The sequence below is a fragment of the Rhinocladiella mackenziei genome (assembly GCF_000835555.1).
Source record: "Rhinocladiella mackenziei CBS 650.93 unplaced genomic scaffold supercont1.6, whole genome shotgun sequence".
NCBI lineage: Eukaryota > Fungi > Ascomycota > Eurotiomycetes > Chaetothyriales > Herpotrichiellaceae > Rhinocladiella > Rhinocladiella mackenziei.
The window spans coordinates 537,495-557,216 of NW_013550599.1; the positions used below are offsets into that span (position 1 = coordinate 537,495).

The 19,722-nt window shown below is 50.0% G+C and overlaps 6 protein-coding genes across 6 annotated transcripts; 3 read left to right on the top strand and 3 right to left on the bottom strand.

Moving 5' to 3' along the window:
* Window positions 1-884: 884 nt before the first annotated feature.
* Z518_07999 (uncharacterized protein) lies at window positions 885-1,321 on the bottom strand (the record flags this gene model as incomplete). Its single annotated transcript, XM_013413742.1, has 2 exons — window positions 885-1,003; window positions 1,063-1,321. The coding sequence occupies 2 exons, from the start codon at window positions 1,319-1,321 to the stop codon at window positions 885-887; spliced, it is 378 nt and encodes a 125-aa protein (XP_013269196.1).
* Window positions 1,322-2,614: 1,293 nt separating this feature from the next.
* Z518_08000 (uncharacterized protein) lies at window positions 2,615-3,934 on the top strand (the record flags this gene model as incomplete). Its single annotated transcript, XM_013413743.1, has 2 exons — window positions 2,615-2,929; window positions 3,011-3,934. The coding sequence occupies 2 exons, from the start codon at window positions 2,615-2,617 to the stop codon at window positions 3,932-3,934; spliced, it is 1,239 nt and encodes a 412-aa protein (XP_013269197.1).
* Window positions 3,935-4,557: 623 nt separating this feature from the next.
* On the bottom strand, window positions 4,558-5,616 carry Z518_08001 (uncharacterized protein; the record flags this gene model as incomplete). Its single annotated transcript, XM_013413744.1, has 1 exon — window positions 4,558-5,616. The coding sequence occupies one exon, from the start codon at window positions 5,614-5,616 to the stop codon at window positions 4,558-4,560; it is 1,059 nt and encodes a 352-aa protein (XP_013269198.1).
* A 2,528-nt stretch (window positions 5,617-8,144) lies between these two features.
* Z518_08002 (uncharacterized protein) lies at window positions 8,145-9,054 on the top strand (the record flags this gene model as incomplete). The annotated part of the gene is made up of 2 exons (XM_013413745.1): window positions 8,145-8,525; window positions 8,623-9,054. The coding sequence occupies 2 exons, from the start codon at window positions 8,145-8,147 to the stop codon at window positions 9,052-9,054; spliced, it is 813 nt and encodes a 270-aa protein (XP_013269199.1).
* Window positions 9,055-9,737: 683 nt separating this feature from the next.
* Z518_08003 (lipoyl synthase, mitochondrial) lies at window positions 9,738-11,006 on the top strand (the record flags this gene model as incomplete). Its single annotated transcript, XM_013413746.1, has 1 exon — window positions 9,738-11,006. The coding sequence occupies one exon, from the start codon at window positions 9,738-9,740 to the stop codon at window positions 11,004-11,006; it is 1,269 nt and encodes a 422-aa protein (XP_013269200.1).
* Window positions 11,007-13,536: 2,530 nt separating this feature from the next.
* On the bottom strand, window positions 13,537-19,571 carry Z518_08004 (uncharacterized protein; the record flags this gene model as incomplete). Its single annotated transcript, XM_013413747.1, has 2 exons — window positions 13,537-19,229; window positions 19,283-19,571. 2 exons carry the CDS (start codon window positions 19,569-19,571, stop codon window positions 13,537-13,539), a joined length of 5,982 nt encoding a protein of 1,993 aa, XP_013269201.1.
* Between the last annotated feature and the right edge of the window lie 151 nt (window positions 19,572-19,722).

A 19,722-nucleotide genomic window follows, 5' to 3' on the forward strand; every position in this document is an offset into this window, starting at 1 on the left:
CAAAGAATTTCCGATATAGACTTTTTGACTAGAGCTGCCAATCGAGCTGCCAATCGCGGGACCATGCTCTGTCCGGATAAGTATGAGCGAACAAAGTTCAGCTTGCAGTCTTGGATTCTTGGACTCTTTGTCAAACGTCAAACTTTGCTTCCCGAACCATTGTGGTATTGCATACTGGGCCACCATTATTGGCACCCAGCCCCGACCCATATAGCCAACCTGTTTCTGGAATTTTTGCGATCGGAAACGTTAAGGATTCTTCACACGCCATGGGGAAGCAACTCTTGATTAATCAACTTTGGTCTCAGCAATAAAATGTTCATCCCGACAAGCATTTTGCGTGAGGCATCGTCCTCGTCTTGACATAATCTCAAACAAATGCTTTGGAAAGCAATGATTTCAGAAAATCTTGCCTGACAACAGCGCCGAAACTGCCCGGAAATTCTGTTAGTGGACGGACGGCCGTAAGCATCCCTATGGAAGGGTGTTTCCACCTACCCATAACACTTGACATGAGCCAAAAGTCTCTCAGACAAGAAGTTCAAGTCTTTGATTTTCATCGTCCCGAAGCTAGAATCGTTCCTTATCTGGTGCCATACTTGAACTGGTGTTAGTTCCCACCCTTCTAATGGCAGATCATGGGAGATATCTAGTAGTCGGTTCATGATTTCTTTGGGTGCTTTCCATGCCGAAGATGACATTGACTGGTCGGAAGGGGAGCAGCACAGCACCGCAGCTGAAGCTGTATGCACGTGACCATGAGCAGAATTATTGTCCGTGGGTGTATGATGGATATGAGGGAGACAGGGACTCTCGAGTCTGTACGTTTGTCTTAGATTGAGAGCGAGCTCTACCCTTCGCAGGTTATGGGTGGGCAATACGACTCACTTGAGAACGAATTCCATGCCCACAATCACGAGGTCGAGCTGACCAACAAATGCATGACTTCTCTGAAGTATCGAACCGTGAATGTGCGCACGAGAATCGAACGATTGGCTCTGTCCTATATTTCGTCCCTTTCAGCCAGCCGACAACAGCGAAATTTCCAAGCGAATATCTTACCTAGCCACTCTTCACCCCAGGAGACAGGTTGGGGAAAGGACATGTTCTCAGGCGAAGAGCTATTTTCAGAATCTTCTCTTGGTGGAAACGCATGATTGATATCCTGCTGAATTTCCTGAACATGCAGCTGGTGAGGCTCGCCATTGCGAGCTTCAATCCACACAATAGTGCTGGTATATGAGTTGCCACCATAGGCGGGAGAGTAATACGAATTTCCGCCCGCTTCGGACGAAATCTCGAGACTCCCAAAGCCGTTCATGTTGAAAGCTCGCTTGAACTTGCGACTTTCTCCATCGCTGAGGCCAAGCTGTCTCTTCATCTCCGAGACCTCATACTGAAGCCGGTCAACGTCATTCTGCAACATCGCCTCGTTCGCCTGAAGACGTTTGACTTGCCTCTCCAACGTCCTGAGGTATTGATCGCGCCTTTCCCGAAACGTTCTGAGAAATCAAAGACAGCGTCAGCGTTTGTGCACCTGCATCTGACTTCGGGCTCTAGGCCTGGTGCCGATCATCATGATAATGACGGGTTACGCCCGATACGATACGGAAGGTATCGTTATGATGACAGCATCAACCATGCGACATGTTGTCTTGGTTGGAGACGTATATATGGAGGATGTCCCAAGGGTATCGAGCTCTCATCATGACCGGTATCGTCCCTGAGTTTATCGTCTCATTCATTAAGACGTGGTCAGGAAGGATTCCATGGAGTATATATAACCTCCCATTATCATCGACACCAGCCCTGAGCCCTTTGGTTCCACTGACTTTTGAGCCTTTCGCAGCTGCTCCCGACGATTCGCTACTCTGTCTGAACTCAAAGCGTTAGCATTGAGCTTTGAGAGCACTTGCCGGCTCAGATACCTTCCACCGTTCGGAAGAGCGGGCGAAATATATCCGTCATCCTTTAAATCCTCGTGACGAGGGAGATCACTGCGTTTACAATGTCTAATGTCTTCGCTTGTTGACCGAAACAGAGCAACTCGAGCTCACAGGTCGAGTACTCACAAATTCATTGAAAGAGAAAAGAAGAGAAACTAGAAACCGACGACATCAACAGGTAGTCGATCTCGCCGGTTTCGCCATCGTTTCGGCCCCGAGCGGTAATGCAAGCCCTGTCCCCACATCTAACCCTAACATGTTGCAGGATTGTTGTATAATCAAAGTCTCCCAGAATCAGACTAGTCTGGAGACGGCGCCAATAAACCCTGGCACGGAGCCAGGATGCAAAGAGGAAATTTTATATCAAGTAATCGGACACCAAACTAGGACGGACGGACGCACTTTGTAAGTCCAAGTTATTGAATGCCACAGATCCAAATTGCGGCCATGAGTTACGACGAGAAAGGCATGAAAACCGTGAGATTCTCTGAGACAGCTCCGTCACGCAGATATCTATATAATGAGCGGGCGGCTCATGGAAGAAGAAGCTCTTTTCTGCTCTTCAATGAAGTAAGGAGCCCGATCATCATTCTCAACAGCTATTTTCAATCCCACTCAGTCCATCTTTGGCGAAGATAGATACGCTCATTACTATTCCTGATCTCAGAATGTTGGCCACGCTTTCTCAATCCATTCTGCTTGTTGCATCCTTCAGCCTCGCCGCTTTCGCAGCCCCGGCGGCTCATCGAGGAAAGCCCTCAGGCCCTCCCGGCCATACGACAGGTCCAAAAGCAATCTATTTCATCGCCAATGATCCGGTCAACTCGGTGGTTGCGCTACCCGTTGCCTCGGACGGGACTTTGTCGATGGGCACCCTCACACCGACTGAGGGCACAGGATCCAACAGCATCAACGGAGATACAAACGAACCAGCAGCTCCTGATGCATTGATTTCACAGTCATCTTTGACTATTGCGGGCAATGTAAGTTCATGAGCTCGGTCCCGTCATGCGCCTGTTGACTCCTAAGACCCTAATGCATACATGCCACTAACGCCGACGTAGAACATGTTCGCTGTCAACGCCGGAAGCAACACTCTGACAATGTTGTCAATCGACCCTCGAGATCCTACCAAGTTAACAGTGGTGGGCGACCCAGTTGCAATCCCAGGAGAATTTCCCAATACCGTCGCAGCATCGGCCAAGAATCGGCTTGCCTGTGTCGCTACCACAGGAACTCTGAATGGAGTATCATGTTCGAGCTTTTCGAACACAGGCCTCGGAACCATGGACGCCTTACGTTCCTTTGGCCTCGACCAGGTCACTCCGCCAGTTGGACCTACCAACACCGTTTCTCAAGTTTTCTTCTCTGAAGATGAATCGAGCCTATTTGCAACAGTGAAGGGAGATCCCGCAGTAAACCTCACTGGCTTCTTCTCGGTGTTTCCTGTGGAAAGTCAAGGCTGCAAAGAGACCGCCAGTCTGGCTACCGAAGATATCCGCAGCTCTCCCTCGGGCACCGCCGTGCTATTCGGTTCGAAACCAATCCCAGGGACATCATCGGTATTCGTCACGGACGCATCCTTTGGCGGCGCGGTCCTCTCCGTCGACCCAACGACCAACATGGCGAGCCTGGTGGCAAAGCAAGGAATCGATGGTCAATCAGCGACGTGCTGGGTCACCATCTCCGATGTCACGGGCAGCGCATTCGTGACTGATGTCGGGGTGAACAGAGTCGTGGAAATGAGTCTGACGGACGCGAGCATCATTTCTATGCTTGATTTGTCAGCGAACGGCGATCCCGGACTTATCGATCTCGTTGCTAAAGGAAACTTCGTGTATGCCTTGTCCCCAGGCAACGGCACCACCCCTGCTGCCGTCACGGTGCTGGATGTCTCCGGTGGTCAAGGGTCTGCGAAAGTGACTCAACATTTTACTCTTGATGGGATGGGAGTCGGTAAGAATGCGCAAGGAATGGCGTCTATTTGATGAGCCTGCATTGCTTCTCAACATGACAGAGCCTCTATTAAGTAGTCCCTCAATTGGGTTGAGAAAGAGCCTTGACCCCATTACCCTGGCTAGAAATTAGAACAGAGAATGCCCGACTCTTATCAGAAAATGATCTCTTATTACTGGCGCTACGAAATTGTTTGGATCAGAGCATGGCCAACTGGTCTTCATCATGAGACCGCGCCAAAATGCCCAAGGCAGGCTTTTATAGTTTCGGAATCAATAAGAGGAAGGCAAGTTCCTCGACTACGCAGTGAAAACCACAAGAGGAAACAGAATCTCGCGGAGCGAACGATATTGTGGATTGAATCAACCGAGTTCCATTTGCAGACGTTATAGATGCCTCATAGCATCTCATCCTGCCCCATCGTGAATGAACCTTTCCGCCATGTAATGTCTCATCAGCCCATGACCCATATCTACGATTCATGTCATGACGCTCGGACCGCCAATAAGTCTTCAGAGGACCTTGAACTCGCCAACGCCACGATATGCATGTACCAAACCTCACCACCCATGAATTCAACCCAAAGAAATGTCTGAATGATCATCCATGCTCTTTTCGTGCCTCAGCAATGCGAATTACACTTCGAAACCAGCCATCATCCCCGTGCCACCGCATCTAACTTCTTCATAGTATCATTAACATCGTTGATGAGACTTTTACGAAAGGCTCGGGCTTCTGTTGAATCAACCTCCACTTCATCGGCTTTGAGAAGAATATGAGTCATGACACTTTCGCTCAATTTTCGATGCTCTTTTATTCGGGTTTGAGAATCAGACGGGGGATTGGATGTAAACTTTTGGCAGAGAGGCAGCCATAGGTCATTAAACGTGTTGGAGAGCGCCTGCAGCTTACCGAGTGGACTGTTAGGGTCTGCAGCGGGAGGAATTGAAGAAAGGACTGGAGTCGAACTTGGAGTGGGATGGGGGGAGGTTCCACGAGTCCGAGATGGTTCTCGTCGGTAGGAGCGGTCGTCGGGTTCGGGTCGTAAACTCCCCCGGGACTGCCTTTCCGAGGCCGTCCCCGAGGAGACGTGGCCGTTAGGATGAAGAAAGGTGGAGGAGTTCGGTGTTCTTGGGGGGGGTGATTGTTCGTCGCCGCGGTGTCTGACCGAGGACAACGCACGAGGCCGCTGGCGGGGATTTTGAGATGAAGACGTCGGTTCGCTTTCCTCTCCGCTGGATGAATGACTATCCCTGTCACTGTAATCGATGATGCTTTCAGTCTTGATGACGGCGACCTCGCTATTCTGTTTCATGTGATATTTCCGTAGCGGCCATGAGTCCTTCTTCAACTCGCGCTTCTTGTAAACTAGTCTGACTTTTCTGGGGTCCGTGTGTAAATAGCTGGCGACCGAATCTCGCAATTGACCGACAAAAGCTTTCTCTTCGCTGATAGAATAGGGAGGAAACTCCACCGGAATAAGAGAGGCCATATATCGAACAAGGACGACATCGGGGGCATCTGGGTCTTCGATATTGTCATGTAATCTGGTCGCCGACGGACGGTGTGCATCTTGCAACATGCCATGGTCGGCATCAATATATTCAAAATGGTTCGAGAGGTTGCGGGTGTAAGGATCAGCGAAGCTGCTGGTATAAGGCGAACCCCTACTACGCCCACCTCCGTAGGTCACGTAACTGCCGTAGCTGCTCATGAGATACCGATACAGGAGGAAGGTGAGCGAGAGGAGGATGAAGGAAGCGGTAGCGTAGTCTGTTAGAGCAGTATTGAGGTGATCGTGGAAGTCAGGAGGCAAGTGCTGAAGGAGTGGTTGAACGAGGCTGTAGAGACTTCGTAGGAAATCGGAGCACCAAGCCTGTAGATTGGAGGGAGCCACGGTGAATGATGCTGATCAATAGTGGCAAGGGTGAAGAGCGTGCGATCGAGATATTAGCCCAGGAGTTTTTGAATTTGATTGCAAGAAATCAAAGGGCAAAAAAAAAAAAAAAAAGGGTAGACGCAGATGGTTTGTCAGTGGAGTCGTCAGTGACATAAGTTGGATCGACAAAGGCAAGGGTAGAGGTAGTTTATGTCTATTGGGTTTCGAAGGCGAAAAGAAGGGCTGGAGGAGTAGGAGGGACAGGGGGGACCGCGCAGCAGAGAAGGCCGCGAGTCTAGGTAGAAGATAGGAGTGGATGTCCAGGACGAGGCGAGGCTAGTAGTTGAAAGTATAACGGATGTGTCTAGTGGTGAAGAGCGCAGTTTGTAGAGTCGAAGCCAGCCAGTAAATGGCAGAGGATCAAGACTTTGCAAGGAATGGTTGACTTGTTGTCTTCGCCTCTAATCTTGCTCGGTCGTAGTGTCGGACTGATGCGGGCGCTGAGAATGAGCAGATGACGCAGATGGTGTGCGTGAAATTAATTCAAAGTTTTCCGGTTTCAGTGGGGATGGGCGATTTTCGGGGGTTTGAACGTCTGTCTCTATGTCGTCGAGGGCCTCGAATGTCAGGAATTTGTAAAGAGGGCCGTGGCGGCGACAATGTTGGGCGCAGGCGCCAGCGCAGGGCAAAAAATAGGGCTCTGAGTACTAACTTGATGGCGGAAGTGGAAAAACCTTTCTACCGATGCGAAAGGCGGGTGAACATTTTTGACTATGGATGCAGTCCAGGCCTCGTCACAAAAACCCCCCTGCAGCTAGGCAATTCTGCCTTGGATCTTTCAGCCTCATTAATTCGACTTGTTCCTCCCTGTTCCTGACCGTCAATGTGGCTGACACACTCTCTTCTCCGATCCTGCCCTCGTGCCACATATTACCCGTTCAGTCACATCACTCTCGATCAAAGATCGCCTATGGCCTGGCCGCTCACTTATTTTCTGACACGAATCATGTTATTTTTGGTCGATTCGCCTTCTCCGACTTCCCCATATTACTCCGGCTAACATTAGAGATCAATCAACACGCGAGGGCATTCGTCCAACAAAATGGGAAATCTCGCACCTGGATCAATCCCCGATTTCCGGTCAGGCAATGATCTTCTGGCCTTCTCGAATTCAGTCCCACGAACCCTTCCCACTTCGTACCTCTACTCTCTGAATGATGCTCAGCACCTCGAAGCTTTCCCCTGGACGATGCTGCACCACCGTTCGGTTACTTGGATATTTTGTTTTCTCATCCCTTCGCGGGCACGATTCCCTCTGAAGATGGGCCGTTTTCGCTTAGAAACAAATTTAGCTGGAGGGGAAATGCAGCCAGCCAAACAAAAAAAAGCCCCAAACATGCATGGCCAACCCACGGGCAACACACTGAGGAATCCCAAAATCGAACGAATGCCATTTGGTGTCATCCTTTCACACCTCCCGTCTGCGCTCATCCCACGGATCCCGCCTGAGCTCTTAGTTGCATATCCGTGTACCTGGTTTTAGATCCGGTTTTCCCAGACAGGTCCTGGCAACACATCTGGCTGATCTTGTTCACCCACTCCGACATTTGAATTCTGATTGAATCCCCCACGCTTTGGACCATGATAGCACACAAAACATTCAGCATCCCACCTCGGTTGAGACAAAAGTGTTCCCCCCCCCTTTTCTCCAGGAAAACATGTTGTTTTTGGGTCAGAAATGCCCCCCCTGGATTAGGCTATCGCTGTCTCTCATAGGCTATTCCTTGATGGTCAGAAATTCCCCGCCAAGGGTGGCTGATATACTTCATGCACCCTCTGAGCACCAGGAGAAAAAAGCAGCCGTGTCCAAGTGACCTCCCGCATAAAAGGTCCTACGTCAACAGCATCGCTCGAAGCCCCCCAGAAAACAAATGAGCGTCTTTTACAAGTGCCCAATGCACCGGAAAATGTGACCAATCACGTCTCTACCAGATGAATGAACTGCCTTCTCCTCTACGTCTCATGTATCTATCTTCCTCTAGCTTGACGGTAGGTCACCCGATACGCCGTCATCCTGTGCGACTTCCTCTTTATTCCCTCTTCTCTCAGACCACATGCCTCTCCCCTAGCCAGGAAATCTGATCCCCTTCGTCAGTCAACTGGGTCCCAGCTGGAGTGGTTTGGACACAATCACACCGCCCGAAACAATCCTGACTCCACCGTTGGTCTTTCAAGGCTTCGAAGGAAGTATCTCCTCTTTTTTTTTTTTTTTTTTCTTCCCTCCTGTCTCTTTTCTCTCTTACTGTTCTCACTTATGCACGCGACGCCATTCCCTTTGTTTTTCACCTTTACAGTATTCAACTATGGATCTGTATACCCTTCCCAATATCACTGAACCTCAGCCTACGGCTTCCTTCCTGTCCTTACCTTCAATTCTCTTTTTCATCAGTCTGACGGTTTTCTTGGTCGGTCTTGTCCACTGGTGCATTCAAGACTATCGTTTGTTCAAAGCTCTCGGTCCTGGCGGTCCACCCTACAATGTCTTCGGCTGGATAAAAGTCTCAATCATCATCAGACCTTTCACACTCGCTGATCACGAAACGACACGGACTGAAGACTACCCGGATGCTGGAGCTCACGAGGAGATACTGGCACTACCTGAGCGCAAAGGGGAGCGACCAGTCATCGTTGGAATCGCTCCACAAAGACAATTCAGTCAGTGTCCGGGACCAGAAATGAACACGGTGAGTTGTGGCAGCTTGAACTAATCATGGACTCCGGTCGATGGAGTGTGCCTGTTTTCCATTTTCTTTTTGAACCTTCCCCACTGATCTTGAATAGCGTGTATTATCTCTCTTCTCGTCAGCTGTTACCAACAATCCTAAGCTGTTGCAAAAAAGGGTATCCGGGGTTGAAAAGCATCATTCTGCACTTTTCGTTCACCCAAGCCTTCTTTCCAAGCCAGAAAATCTCTCGGACACGGCCCGGATTTCCAACGGAGAACTTGGCCATATCCATGGTGATACCTCTCTCCACCTCTACTTTTCACCTCCGGATGCTCGGGTTATTATTGAGAAAGGCTGGGCGCAGCGGCATCGATTGGCAAGAACTCAACCATGGTGGTTTGGCGGCGGCAAGAATTGGTGGCAAATTGGAGAAACATTCTTACTGATATACGCTCCTAGGAACGAATACGAAGTGGATGTTTTGAGAACGCTGATCAGAGCGAGTGCGAGGTTCATGACTGGAGAGGAGGGACTGGTGGAGCCGTAAAGGAACAGGGAAATCGAAAAGGCCGGAGACATCGGGATGAGAAGTGCTCGAAATTATCCCAGCTTCTCCGACTCGATTACCGTGACAATCATCATTCTCAAGGGCGAGGCAATCTGATGTTTTGATCGACAATAAAAGATACGGAGGTTCAAAATATCTTCAGACTTTGTTATGTTGATTAGTATTTTTTGGGTCACGGCTTCATTCTGATTCCTGAAGTTTCGAGGTTAATATCAATAGCTGAGTATGTCCGTGAATTAGCAGATACAATACAGTCAGCATTGGCAATGGTCTTCCCTGGGACATTGACTCGACGTCAGGAAGATGGACTCACCTCCTCCCAGGCAGAATTGACCAAGATCGTGATCAACTTGTGCAAGTAATATAGTAGCAAAATGTTCGCAATTGGGGGGAAGGGAAAGGAAATGCTCAGGCTAATACAGGGGGAGTTGATATAGGGCAGGTCGCTGCTTTTAACTATGTCCACGTGACTCTCGTATTCCTGGTACAGTGATGCCGTCCGACAAATCACAGGGACATCAAAAAGCGGCGGGTAATCCGAGAATAGCCCGCACTCGGAAATCAACGAGTCTCTGCATCTGTCTTCATCCTCGATTCAAGCACCCACGTACTTCCCACGTTGCTGGTGCCCCTCCCTATTATCTCCCTACCTTTCCTACACCATGGCAGCTGGTCTCCCTCGCCATCGTTGTCTTAACAGGCACCCTTGGTCCTCCCCTTTCCAGGTCTTCCTCCCAACGACTACGACCTCAACGTCGAGCCCGACCCGAACATTCGCCAGCACGACTGACGACCTACCTACCCCCACTACCAAGCCCCGAGTTCGAGCCACCAGCTTCGCCGACAAGCTCAGTGCCGGTCCTTCTCTCTCGGACTTCATCTCGAGGAACGAACCTCCTCTAGATCCTTCCGAGGCATACGCTTTGAAGACCGCCCTGGTGGGCCCCAAGGGGAAAAAGAAAGAGATTACCCGTCTTCCACCCTGGCTCAAGACTCCCATCCCGGACAGTTCATCTTATAACAAGATCAAAAATGACCTCCGTGGCCTGAATCTACACACAGTCTGTGAAGAGGCCCGATGTCCCAACATATCCGACTGCTGGGGCGGAAGCAGTAAATCAGCCGCTACTGCAACAATCATGCTGAATGGTGATACCTGTACACGAGGCTGTCGGTTTTGTAGTGTGAAAACGTCCAAGACACCTCCGCCTCTGGATCCGCATGAGCCTGAACATACAGCGGAAGCACTATCACGATGGGGCTTGGGATATGTGGTCCTAACGAGTGTGGATCGTGATGATTTATCAGATGGCGGAGCCCACCACTTTGCCGAGACAGTGCGCAAGATCAAATCGAAGGCTCCCTCTATTCTTGTCGAGTCCCTCACGGGCGATTATGCCGGAGATCTGGAAATGGTTAAATTGGTCGCCACCTCAGGATTAGATGTGTATGCGCACAACGTGGAGACTGTCGAGGCATTGACGCCTCAAGTTCGAGACCGTCGGGCGACCTTCCGACAATCTCTCAGTGTCCTAAAGGCAGCCAAAGCAGCGAAACCCGGCCTCATCACCAAAACGTCCATCATGCTCGGCTTAGGCGAAACCGAGGAGCAAATCTGGGCTGCGCTGCGCGATTTACGCGCCATAGATGTTGACGTTGTCACGTTCGGACAGTACATGCGCCCTACGAAGCGACATATGGCTGTTCATGAATACGTGACGCCAGATGTCTTTGAGCAGTGGAGAGTACGGGCTCTTGAGATGGGTTTCCTCTACGTCGCGAGTGGGCCCTTGGTCCGCAGCAGTTACAAAGCCGGAGAGGCATTCATTGAAAATGTTTTGAACAAGAGGCGTGCAGGACGTGCCGAAACGGCCAGTGCCGATATTGTAGGCGATATTCCTATGAAGAATGTGGAGGTTGGGAAGTCTTGAGTTGAATGGCATGGGATGGGATGATATATGTTTTGGATGTTCTTGCTCGGATGAGATCAAGCCAATATATCCAGCCATCCATGATATGCAACAGATTGAAGACGCGATTTCTCGACTGTGTTTGTCATTGTCAACCAATGACCATTCGACCAGAGTCAAAGCTTCAATATCGACCGAAATTTTAATTCCTCGAAAGCCGCTGCTTGAGCCCTGCTCGACCTTGGCTTCTTGCTTTAGGTCCCTTTCACTCCGGAAGCATCTCATCGGGATTGTCTAAACTGCCTCATTCCGTAGACCGTCCACGGCGGAGACCCGATTTCGGCGCTCATCGTCGTACAACAGATTGATGAAATGATTTCCATGCGAGGAAGAAAGGTATGACGTCTCCGCTACGCTTCGGTGAACTGTGTTTTCATCCTGTAGCAATGGATGCGTCGCAGGAGCCCGAACTCAAAATATTCGCGTCTTGTGTATTAATAATAAACCATCACCACTAGCGCCTTGCATTGCCTTGCCATCCATATCATACCACCCCGTATCATACCAAACAACAGACTCTCCGGTGTTCTTCATTCCAGAACGCCCCCGGATCAGTGTCATGCTATGTTTCCCTCGCCTGATGACGCCGTATTTCGGTCAAATCAACTTTCCACTCGCATTTCGTTCCCGTTCAGCCTACTCGAATGGCGGCGGCGTATCATCTCGGTTCATTTCCCGCTCCGCTCAGATGAGACCAAATCCCATGCCCGTCTTTCCCCTCCCCGTTATTTCACCTCCTTTCCCTTCAACTCAACTTGACTTATCCACAACTGCCGCATTCCGGACTCCTCACATCATCGATCCCGCCAATTCTTCTTCCTGAGCCGCCCGCTCCTCCTCCAAATCCACCACCTCTTCCCTCTCCTCTTCCAAAGCCGGCCTGTCCGCCCGCCGCAGTTCTGTTCGTGGCCCCCCATCTCGCACGCTCCTGATACATATTCGGTCTTCCGCGCGTATTGAACTGCGAATTCTGCGCTGCAGTATACGGGTCCAAACTGAACAGTGACACAAAATAGAGGCCGAGGAAATTGTAGATATCGTCGCCTAATCTCGACAAACGGGCTGAGAGGGGTGGGCTATTAATGAACACGATCGTTAGTGTTGAGACCGAGCCACTGTGAATACCTTAGGTAAACATAGGAGAGATAGAGGTACGGCCGGAGGGAGACCGGGATTGAGGGCTGGAAAGAGGGAACGGAAAAGGGAAAGGGAAGGGCATACGTTTCTAAGACGTGACCTGAGGAAGAAACGTAATTGGCGCCACTAGGTTTCTTTGAGGGGTTCTGCTTGGATTTATCCATCTTCGGTCTTTTCTCTAGTCGGTTGATAGAGCGTTCTTTTTGATGGTTAGAGAGACAATGTAAGTTACTGTAGGAGTGTGGGATGTGAGTTGCAATAGAGACACGGTTCAAGAGAGTCCAGGAGGTTGAAGGAAACGAGTTGGCGAGGAAAGATGAATGACTGCGGGTGAGGCCAGATATTCCCAACTGTGGCTGCGGTCGAGTTCTTAGGCGGCGGAGCGGATGGCTTGGCTTGGCATCACTGGCGATTCTCAGCCTTGCTTATATAATACTCGCTACTGGGATGATAGTCTATACGTATTGGCCCGGTAGAAGGCTTCTGATTCGGCAAAAGAGATCGTGAGACTGGTCACATATCTCATCGACGAGGTCGAGTGCTTTGGTCGAATGGATTGGTTCATCGTCACCGACACGCCGACCCAAGAGCTGCAGCACATCTCCGTAAAGTGTAACATGGTGACCGATATAATCAGTTTGCCCTTTGGTCGATGAAGTAGATGCTTCAAATTGATAGAGTGTCGAGGTCAGCTGCACGGCGAAGCTTGCTATGCCGATCAGAGATGCTGCTGCTTCAGCCATACACTCTCTTGATGCGATAAGCCAGAGTTTTTGACAAGGAAGGGGAAGAGGAATTCCAAACGCCGCATTATGAGTTCCCAAATTTTGGCAGAGGGAGACAACAAACCCGGCCACCGACCAGTTGCGGTCTCTCGTGAGTCAGGTAAGTCCCCTGGCCTTTGTGGTCGCGTTTGCCTCACGAGGCATAGAGATGATGGGGTGCGGACACAAGCACGATTACGGAGCGGTAGGAGAGGTCATCATGTATCCCCCAAAAGTAGATAAAAAATCGGAAGGAGAGCTTGTTCGCACTGGTTGAAATGATAGAATCGAAGGTGGACCGGCCAGAGGCGGAAAGGGAGATTAAATTAAGAAATATCGGGTGCAGATTAAAGGTAACAGATCTCCGAGTCATGCGCTCGCTCTTAGGCAAGTCTGTCTCCATTGAATTGTTTGTGGTACATAGTAACTAATTCCATGACTCTGTAGCCCTGATGCTTTGCAACCCGTGCCCATTTCTTTTCTGTAAATGCACAAGCAACCCGTGAACGAAACCATACCATCGCCATGCCAATAAAGTGGTCCAGAGAACCCCTGATCACCGGAAACAAATGAAAAATGTAACTCAAAGTCTATGCCGCAGAGCCTTCATTGCGAATTCTCTTTCCCTGACCTCCTCCATCTGCCATTTCACCATCCTCACGAGCTCGCTTATTACCTCCTGGAGTGAATTGAGCTGCCTGAGGGTTCAATCCTCCACGACTTGGGCTGCCTTGTCCTCCAGTTTGCCCTCCACCGCGACCTGTTTGTGCAGGAATACCTGCATGTGCATTGGGTGCTCCACCTCGACCTCGAGGAGCTCCACGACCTCGCGGAATACCGCTGCCACGGATACCACGTGTGGATCCGCCTCGTGGAATGCTAGACTCCAGTTGACGAATCAATGCAGCACCTTGGGTTGTTGACGGTTTCGCCGATTCAGCAGAAGCCACGTGAGGTCCATATTGCTGAGCCGGTTTCTCGTTGGACGGTTCTGATGACTGAGGTGGAATGGTCTGAGGCTCAGAAGCACCGTTCGGCTTGTTTTCTGATTCTGGTGCCGCATGTGATTGTGCCGGCGCAGCAGCAGCAGTCGGTTTTGGAGCCGGAGGAGGTTTTGCATCTTTGGCAGCGTCCCATACCTCGTTGACTGGCTTGCTAGGGGTTTCTTCTGCAGCTTTCTTCACCACATCAAGCTTCGCCGTAGCCACTGATGCTCTGCTCTGTGCCATATTGAGTTTCACAGTGCCACGCTTTTCCGCCATCTGCTCTGCAATCTTGATTTGTTCTTGGATCTTTTTCTCTGATTCTTGATCAAATCGAAGCCTCTGAGAATCTAGGTCTTCCTGGTGCTTGATGATCAAGGCTTGTTTTTCCCGTGCCAAGTTTTCTTCATACTGTTTGATAAGAGCCTCCTTTTCAGTCCTGAACTCTGATTCTTTCTGTTGAATGATGGTTTCTTTCTCGGCATTGAGCCTTTGTTCCAGTTCTGCGGCTTGTTCTGGGCTAGCTGCATTACCCTGAGAACCAAGTTCTTGCATGATTTCTGTTCGAAGAGTTTCCTTCTCTCTCTCCACCCGATTTCTGATATTGTTGGTCATAATTCTCCGAATGGTTTCATGTTTCGCCACAAGTAGCTTGGCCTTGTCATCCGGTAACGCCAGCAACACTTCATCAGAAATGTCGCCGGCGTTGACAGTCGCGGCCGGTTCAGCAGTGCCTTCGCTTGCTTTCTGCACCTGGGGAGAAACAGGGACAGAGCCGGCCCTCAGAGCTTCTAATTCTTGCTGGTGTTGAGCATTGAGTTTCTCTGTGAGTTCCTGTAAAGCAGCAGCTTTTGCTTGTTGGGCCTGACCCTTAAATTCAGATAGACGGTTGTTCAGAATCTTCTCCATCGCGGCAACCCTGGTTTTGAACTTTTCTTCTTGAGTGGATCTGAGCTCGTCAAGTTCTTTCTCCTTGTCGGCTAGAGAGCTCTCCAGCTCCCTTACTTTAACCTCCAATCCAGAGACTTCGGTATCCGCAGTGGCGTCGGGGGGAGGAGCCTCCTCTGTGGTTGGCTCAGGCTCACCGTTGACTTGCGCGGCGGCGGTTGAAGAATTCTGTGCTTGGGCGGCAGCCACTTGTTCCCTCACGGACTCAAGTTCAGCTTCCAAAGCTGCCTTCTCAGCGAGCGCAGCATCCAGCTCAGCCTTCCTCTCGCCTAAGACGACCCTATTCTTTCTCAAAACGTCTTTGAATTGAGTTTCAAGTCTCGTCTTCTGTTCGCCTTTGGCGGTTTCAATTGCCGCCTGAGTCTGATCGATCTGTTCTTGCAGTGCTTTGCGTGCATCGTCACGTTCAGCAACAGCTTTCTCCAGCTCGCTCCGAACCTCATCACGATCGGTCTCGAGGCTGCTGATCTTGTCTTTCAGTGCTTCCAATTCTGCGGGATCCACTCGATCATATTTCGAGAGGATATTTTGAGTACGTTGTTGCCAGTGATCTCGGTCTTCTTGACTCAACTTCAGCTCGCCTTCTCGAAGTTCAACCAGATTCTCGAGCTCAGTAACGCGGGCTTGCAGGGACTGAATTTGGCCTTCGAGCTCTTCAACACGCTGCGACTTTCCAGCGAGTGCCTGGGTTACTTGTTTGTTCTCTGCACGTAGAGTAACGCTGCTTTCCCGGAAGAGGTTCAACTCATTCAAAGTGTCCATGAGTTTGTTGTGGCTCAAGGCATTTCGCTCAGCGTCGGCCTCGGCACGGCGTTGCTGGTCGAGTTTCAGGCGTGTTTCGTCCAATTGCGATTGAGCAAACTCGAGTTGTTGTCGGAGTCTCTTCGCCTCTTGCACTGACAATTGGTACTGGACCTCCACAATATCTTTTTCCCGACGAAGGTATGTTATAACCTCTTGCAGCTTGTCGAGTTCCGCAGACGGTTGTCCTGGAGTTTCCCCCGTGCTTCCCTCTGTCAGAGCAGCACGGTCACGTTGCAATGCTGTAATCTGCTGAGTGACACTTTCAAGTTGCCCATGTAGCAGATTATTCTGCTGCACCACTTCTTCACGTCGCTTCTTCAAGTCTGAAAGCTCTTTTTCATATCGCTCCTTCATATCATCCCAGCTGGTTTGCTTCTGTTGCAGATCCGCTTTTGAGGTCTCTGCTTGCGTCCGCAGATCAACCATCTCCAGCTTGAGTTGATTCGCTTCTTCCCGGACAGTGTGCAAATTCTTGGCTGCCTCAGCATGCTTGAGAAGCTCGTTTTCGTAGTTTTGTTGAGCTTCGGTTGCGATCTGTGCTTGAACCTTTGAGGCTTCGAGGTTGAACTGGGCTTGCTCGGCATTCTTTTCCGCTTCTTCTTTGAGACGCTCAATCTCAGCTTCGAAGCCGGACTTCTGTTCGTCGAGTTTTCGACCTGCCTCTGCCTGTTCATCTCGTAATCGGGAAAGTTCGGTGTTCGTAGTGTTAAGCTCGGATGAAATGTCTTCGATGCGCTGTTCAAGATCTTTGATCTTGGCCTCCTTCTCTGCCAACAGAGCTTCTGTCTCGTCCCGATATTGATCATTTGTCTCGCTCAGCTCCTGCAAACGTTCTTCGCTCGACTGACTGATGTTCTTATACACCTCGACCTGTTCATTAGCTCTCTCGAGTTCGGAGACCTTCAAATCAAGATCACGCTTCAACTCAGAAACCTCCACGGCCAATTCTTGCTCTCGGGACAGAGAAGTCTCTTCACTTCTATTTGGTTCATTTGTGGACTCGGGAGGTTTAGTCAGGACTTCCAGGCGTTCTTCCGCAGAGCGAAGTTCCACCATGAGCTCGTCGACTCTAGCCTGAAGATGATCCCTGCCCGTCTTCGCAGATGCAAGCTCCTCTTTGGCCGTGCTCAGACTAGTCACCAAGTCGTCAATTCTCTTCTGGCTCTGCACCTGCTCATATTCTCGCCGAAGTGTGGCTTTTTTACTCTCCTCGATCTCATCATTCAGCTTCCTCTTGACGGATTGAAGTTCAGATTCTAACGACTCCGCTTGCGCCTGCAAACGACGTCGGCTGTCTGCATCAGTCTGCTCACGTTCGTTGATGATAGTTTGCAGGCTAGCATTCAGTTGGTCCAATCGAACCCGTTCGTTGCGTAGCGATTCGTTGTCTTCAATCAGTCGTCTCTCCACACTCTTCCATAGGTCCTTTTCGGCTTTGAGATTGGCAGAGTCGCGACGCAGACTATCAAGAAGACCACGTGCTTCAACGAGTTCCTCGGCAACTTGCTGGGTCTTTAGCTCTTGTTTGGTGGCATTCTCCATAGCAGCCCAAGATCTCTTCTGGATTTCACCATTCTCGGTCTTCAATGAATTGTAGTTTGCCTGGAGCATCTCATAACGTTGATTGGCAGCGGTTAGTTGTCCCAAGGTCCGACTTATCTCGGCCTGCACCTGAGAGTTCTTCCTACTCAATTCATCGACCTGACTCTTCAGTGCGGTACGATCAGTTGAAGCTTCCTGTCGATATGTATCGAAGTGATGTTGTAAATCCTTGAGTAATTTGGCATAATCAGATTCGCCGCCAGTAACAGATCCAGCAGGAGATTCGCCTCCGGGTACGGGTAATGATCGTGAGAAGTCATTTGGCTGAACTTGACCAGGCAAGTGACCTCGTCTAGTGAGCATATTTCGAAACATATCCCTCTCTTTGACGAAACTCTTGGTTTGAGCTACCATGGTTCTCAACTCGTCCTGATATGCAGATATCTGCGCACGAGCCTGTTCAAGTTCTTCCTTGAGCGCATGATTCTGCTGATCTTTTTCATTGGCCAGGTTGCTTTCAAGTTCTCTGGTCAAGTTGCGTATCGTTACCAGCTGATTTTGATTTTGTTGTTGCATTTCCGCGATGCTCTTGTAAACGATCAAACGCTCATTAATGACTCTCTGGGTCTCGGAGAGACTTGCCATATCTTGGGCCATCGCTTCACTTGCTTGCCTCTCAAGCTCGTCGAATTCCTCCCGTGTCATACGGCCGCCTTGTTCACGAACATGTAATTCGATGAGGACAAATCGGAGTTGAGAGCCCACATCTCGAAGCTGTTGTTCCAGGACCTCGACTGCTTTCGATTTACTGTCAAGTTGTCCCTGCAGAGTCCTCAGTTCCTTGACGGCAGCCTCTCGATCGGCGTTGGCTTTGTCGACAATTGAAGACATTTCGACGACTTCACTCTGCAACCGATCGTGGTCCATGCGCAATTCCTCAATTTCCGGCTTATCGTTCTCGAGCTCTTCGACCATGGCATCGAGATTCTCGCGCAGTTGTTCATTTGCACGTTTCTCGCTAGCCAGTTGACTTTCTAACTTCTTGTAGTCTGTGAAGAGTTGAGTCATTGTCATGTGAGACTTGGGTCGCGATACACTGGATGGAGAGAAGATTCCACTAGGAGTTCCAGGTCGAAGAGGTGTGCTGATTCCAGAGCCGTTGGTCGGCCTTTGAGGAGTACTCGGTCTTGCCCGCGCTTGTTCCAGTTCATTCGTTGTTTGCTCCAGAGCCTTTTCCAGTTCAGCAACGCGTTCTTCCGCAGCAATTCGATCGTTATGCTCGGTTTCGATTTCTGCTCGGATGGCACCGATTTCTTCTGCAGCTTCTTCTCGAGCTTCCTCCAGAGCGGTGGAGAGTTCTTGGACACGCTGTTTAGCAGTTTCCGCAGAGGTTGCCTGCAAGTCGGCAAGTCGGGTGACACTTTCAAGTTCGATTCTAGATGCGTCCTCGGCAGAAATCTTGTCCTCTCGCATCTTCTGTACCTCCTCCAGTTTCTCTTCGAATTTGACATTCAACTCTTCCAGGCGCAGTTTAAGAGAGTTTTCTGACCTTCTCAGAGTCTCGGCTTCAGAGATGTATTGCTCGTTTGACCGAGACAGCTCTGAAATTCGGGCGTTCTTCTCCTTGCGGAAGTTCGTGTGCTCATCTGCTTTGATCTTCCTCTCATTCTCGAGCCACTCATTGTTCTTCTTCAACATCTCCACCTCTTGCAAAAGGCTTTGCTCTTTGAATTTCGCCGTGGCAACGGTGGCATTGGCAGATTGAACAGACTGCTCCAGCGCCGTAATCTGTTTTCGTAATTCCGAAGCCTTTTGATGCTGTCCCGAGAGTTCTTGAGATAGATTTTCATATGCTGTTGTCTTTGATTCAAGGAGAGCCAAGGTATCGCGATTGGAAGCCTCGAGAGAAGTAATGCGGGATCTGAGAGAATTTGTTTCCGAATTTTCGTTGGCGGTCATGGAGCGCAAGTGCTCTAATTCAGATTCTAATCTTGATCGTGTATTCTCTGTTAAGCGCGTCAGTCAAGATTCATAGGTAGTAGGGGATATTAACACCAACCCGAAGTCTGCAAGTCAACGCGTAATTTACTTGACTCTGCAAGCGCCTTATCTCGCGAATTCTGAAGAACTTTGGTTTTAGATTCATTCGTTCGGACGACCGTCTCAAGTTCCACCTCTAATTTGACCTTCTGTGACTTGTTTTGTTCATACTCTTTCACTTTGGACCCAATACCGTGAAGAAGTGAGCCGACAAGCTCAGCGGTGGGTGCGTCGAGCAGCGACGTAATTGAAGTTTCGGGAAGGGATGAGAAGGCCGAAATGGCACGAACATCGAGTTCGGTGGCCATGGTGGTTGAATGGATAGAGGATGTGTCGGTGCGATGGACAAGGACAATGGCGGAGTGAGTTTAAGATGGCGTCCACCACAAACGCGACAACTTCTAAGGAGAAATAAAGAGTCTCCCAGTTCCTCTCACCATGGCGCAAAGAGAGTCATTA